This window comes from Ailuropoda melanoleuca, unplaced genomic scaffold (genome assembly GCF_002007445.2).
Source record: "Ailuropoda melanoleuca isolate Jingjing unplaced genomic scaffold, ASM200744v2 unplaced-scaffold11112, whole genome shotgun sequence".
NCBI classification, from domain to species: Eukaryota; Metazoa; Chordata; class Mammalia; order Carnivora; family Ursidae; genus Ailuropoda; species Ailuropoda melanoleuca.
Genome location: NW_023179519.1, coordinates 1 through 4377, shown reverse-complemented (window position 1 = coordinate 4377; position 4377 = coordinate 1). Strand labels below are relative to the sequence as shown.

Sequence of the window (4377 nt, the reverse complement as noted above, 5' to 3'; positions counted from 1 at the left end):
TGTTCTTTGTCCACGTCTTTTCTGTCATGGAGTCCTCTGTCTTGCTCGCCATGGCCTTAGATCGAGCACTACCCATCTGCCGCCCTCTCCACTACCCAACGCTCCTCACCAACGATGTCCTGAGCAAGATTGGTGTGGCTATCGCTTTCCGATGCCTGGGTCTCCACCTGCCCCTGCCATTCCTCCTGGCCCACATGCCCTACTGCCACCCCCAGATTCTGACCCATTCTTACTGCCTGCACCCAGATATAGCCCATTTGGCCTGCCCGGGAGCTTGGAGTGCAGTCTACAGTCTCTTGGTGGTTCTGTCAGCCATGGGATTAGACCCCCTGCTGATTTTCTTCTCCTATGGCCTAATTGGCAGGGTGTTGCAAGGTTTGGGACCCAGCGAGGATCGCTGGAAGGCTGCTCAAACCTGTGCTGCCCACCTCTCTGCTGTGCTCCTCTTCTATGTGCCCATGATCCTCCTGGCCCTCATTGACCGTCTCAGGGTGCCAGTACCTCAGCCTGCCCATACTCTTCTCTCCTATGTTCACTTCCTGCTTCCTCCACTGATGAACCCGATTCTCTATAGTGTCAAGATGAAGGAGATTAGAGAGAGAATACTCAAGAGGTTACAGTCCAAGAAGGTGGGTTGGGCTCAATGAGGAGGATGCCCTTCCACATCTGGTGGCTCACGGCTACCTGGTACCATCGTTTCAATGACAAGAACTCAGTTCATCGTGCATGACATGGTGACTCGGGTACACATAAGCACATATACATGGATGCCACTGTCCTTGCAAGCGTGCATGTGGACATTAAGGAAAGCTTACAAGCTCCAGAGAAGGCAGTGGTCTCTCCCCTATTACACTACAGATCCATGGCATAGAGAGGCCAGGATCTAGGTCTTGTCCCAACCTTCCAAGTGTGTCTTGGTGGTTGTTTTGTGTTTGTTAATTTCCCCACCACATCTACACCCCAATAACTGAGGAAACTCTAGGAGTTAAACAGCAACACAGCAGAGAAACGAGAAGACAGAAACATCTGATGGCATTCAACGTGTGTGTACATTGTTTTACAGACCTTTTCATGGATTGTAATATATATGTGTCATGTATACAATCACATATCATTGATCTATTAGTGTAGCCTCATTGTCTGACTTAGTTAATATGGTATAAAATGATCCCCCTCTCATAAAACAAACAAGAGCCCTGGAATCCTACCAGGAATTACATTATTTTTATATTGTAATTGTAAGAGAATCAACATTTATGATGATAAGCTTTCACATCCAAGAATATATGATAGATGTTTCACTTATTAACACTATTTAAAAAATTTTCAATAAAATTATTTGCTTTAAATTTATTTCTATAATTTTAAAATGTATATTTTGTAGNCCTTTTTTTTATTTTTATTATTATTCTTTTAAAGATTTTATTTATTTATTTGACAGAGATAGAGACAGCCAGTGAGAGAGGGAACACAAGCAGGGGGAGTGGGAGAGGAAGAAGCAGGCTCATAGCAGAGGAGCCTGATGTGGGGCTCGATCCCATAACACCGGGATCACGCCCTGAGCCAAAGGCAGACGCTTAACCGCTGTGCCACCCAGGCGCCCCTGTAGCTTTTATAAATAAAATATCCCTGTTTATATTTCCACATCCATATTGTTTGATTGAGAAAAAAACATTTCTATCTTGCATTCATATATATTTTACCAAATTATCATATGAATTATTGTAGATTTTTATTTTTGGATTTTATTTGTATTTAGCATATATAAGTAAAAATAGATGACTGGTAAGTTTTCCCTAATATTCACACAATGTATTTCATTTTATTTATTTAATTTATTAGACTATGAAAGATTAAAAGTGAACATTCAGATCTTGATTTTGAAACGGAAGTGGCATTAATGTTTCACCTGTTAGAACAACAGTTGGTTGCTAGATCTCTGGGAAAACTTTCAAGATTTAAATAATATATATGTATTCTAATATTATCGATTTTTAATAAGCTTACTTAATAAATCCTATTGTGTTTTTCAGCACCCAGTAAAATAATTATCTGCTGTTTTTTTAAGGATTTATTCATTTATTTGAGAGAGAGAGCATGCACAGGAGTGGAGGGAGGGGCAGAAGGAGAGGGAGAGAGACAATCCCACACAGATTCCCCACTGAGCATGAAGCCCATCTGGGCGAGGCAGAAAATTGGAGAAACGAGGCTTATAATTTGATTGTGAAAATTGATTTTCCACATTCCAATAGATATATATTGGAGAGAGACAAAAGTGTGTGTGTGTATATATACACAGGGCATTAAATAAAGTAATACAAATTCTTAACCTTGATGTACTTAATCCAGCATCTATCTGGGATTGTAATGGAATTACATGGCCTGATTATCTCTATCCTACATCCTCCCAGCATTCCTTGACATCCATCTGCATCATTCTGAGTTAAACATTCCTTGATCTCTAGATCCAGAAATGGCTTTAAGGCCATAAGGAGGAAAAGCAGCTGGAACTAGAAAAACAACAACAACAACAACAACAACAACAACTGGCGTTTAATTTTGTTTTGTTTTCTTTTGTTTTTTCAGGGAGCAAGGCAGTGAGTACTCTGCCCTAGAAGGACTAAATTTAGGTAAAAGGAAAATTTACCTAAGAAAATTTAGGTAAAATATTAAATAAAATGATTATCCTCTTCCTCTCTTTCTTTCTCCAACTCAAATTGCTTCCCTAGCCCTCCTCCTCCATTTCATCCCTTCCCTTATTCCTCTTTTTTATTTACTGCTAATATCATAATTTTAACATAAAAAGCTACGAATTTCACAATGAAAATATTCCTTATAAAAGGAGTTGTTCTCAACAGCTCTCTCTGAGGCCACTTCTACATGCTTTATATGCTTGTGGAAATTCCCCCATTGTCCTGGAGCTACCTCCATCCTTTCAAAAACCCTTGGCCCATGGAAACGTTTTTCTGACCCATTTCTCTTCTCTGAGGTTNGGAGCTACCTCCATCCTTTCAAAAACCCTTGGCCCGTGGAAACCTTTTTCTGACCCATTTCTCTTCTCTGAGGTTAAAAAAAAAAAGTAAAGAAATCGAATTTGGTAAGTATGCCACGCTAATTGATTTATGGAGTTAAATAGGGAACTAAAGTTTGCACCAGAAAAGAACAGAGTGGCTTTTCAATTTGTTGGGAGAGATGGCTCAGACCTCACTTGGAGACAACCAGCCTTCTGTCAACCTACAACCTCTCCTGGTGAGAACATCAGGGTTTGAGATATTGTCATGACTCAGCTTCTCAGAGTGTACCACTTCAAAACTTTTGGCCTTATTGTCCAGTCATTGTTGCAACAACCAGACCCATGGCTCATTGGCTGGCTCCACAAAGGGAGCACATGATATAACCTCTTGCCTTAGGCCTGCACTGTGTTCCTCTTGCTTCTTGCCCCAGGGCTGACACTGAGGCATGACACATTCTCAGGTATTCACTTGGTATTCATACATGTGAGGAAGTATGGGGGAATTAACAACTCAAAGGATAAACATTGACCAATGGTAAATGAGGTCCAATGAATAAAGATTTCCCTCCTTATTTTCCTGGATGCACTATTATGAGATATATTTGATAAGGCTTCAGAGTTGGGTCTGCAGGAATGGTCCATAGTCACCCATAAAGGTGACGGGCTCATTATTTATTTACCATCTCTCAGCTCCAAATTCCTTTTTACCCGTCTATGATGATGGTGTTGGACCCTGTAATGTCAATACTTTTCTTTTGTCGGCTGACACTATGTTAAGACTCTTCAGTGGAAGGCAGTGGAGGAACACTGGAGGGAGAAGAGTTTTCTCTTCCTGGTTTCTGTGTGCTTTGTTGGCTGGACTCCCACAGAACATGCTATTTTTCCATTGCATGGCACTGTGTGCTTTCTTCAGTACTTGGTTCTAGCAGTGCAGAGCTTCCTCCATTATTAACCACTGAGCTTGTTCTCCAGTCTTCACTGGATCAACAGGGACATAACCAGAGGCCCAGACAGAACGTAGCAGCACTCTANAAATTCAGGTCCTATCCTAGATATCACATTTTATTTGGGGAGAAAAGTTCCTCCATGAGGAAGGAGAAGAAGGAGGAGAGGGAGAAGGAGAAGGAGAGGAAGAAGAAGAAGGAGAAAACTACGATGACGACCAGGAGGAGGAGGAGGTGGAGAAGGAGAGGACAAGAAAGAAGAGGAAGGCGAGGGGAGGTAGGAAAGAAGGAGAGGATGGGGGCAAGAGGGGAAGGGGAGAAGGAGGAGAAAGAGGAAGAAGAGAGAGAGGAGGATAGCCTGGCACTTTTTTCTACTTTCCTAACACCAAATGTTTAACTTTCCAAGGCTAAAGGAAGCAG

At 41.6% G+C, this 4377-nt stretch overlaps 1 protein-coding gene across 1 annotated transcript; it reads left to right on the top strand.

Moving 5' to 3' along the window:
• Window positions 1-5: 5 nt before the first annotated feature.
• Window positions 6-647, top strand: LOC100477099 (olfactory receptor 51S1; the record flags this gene model as incomplete). The annotated part of the gene is made up of 1 exon (XM_002928581.4): window positions 6-647. A coding segment is annotated over one exon (642 nt), but the record flags the coding sequence as incomplete, so codon positions are not given.
• Between the last annotated feature and the right edge of the window lie 3730 nt (window positions 648-4377).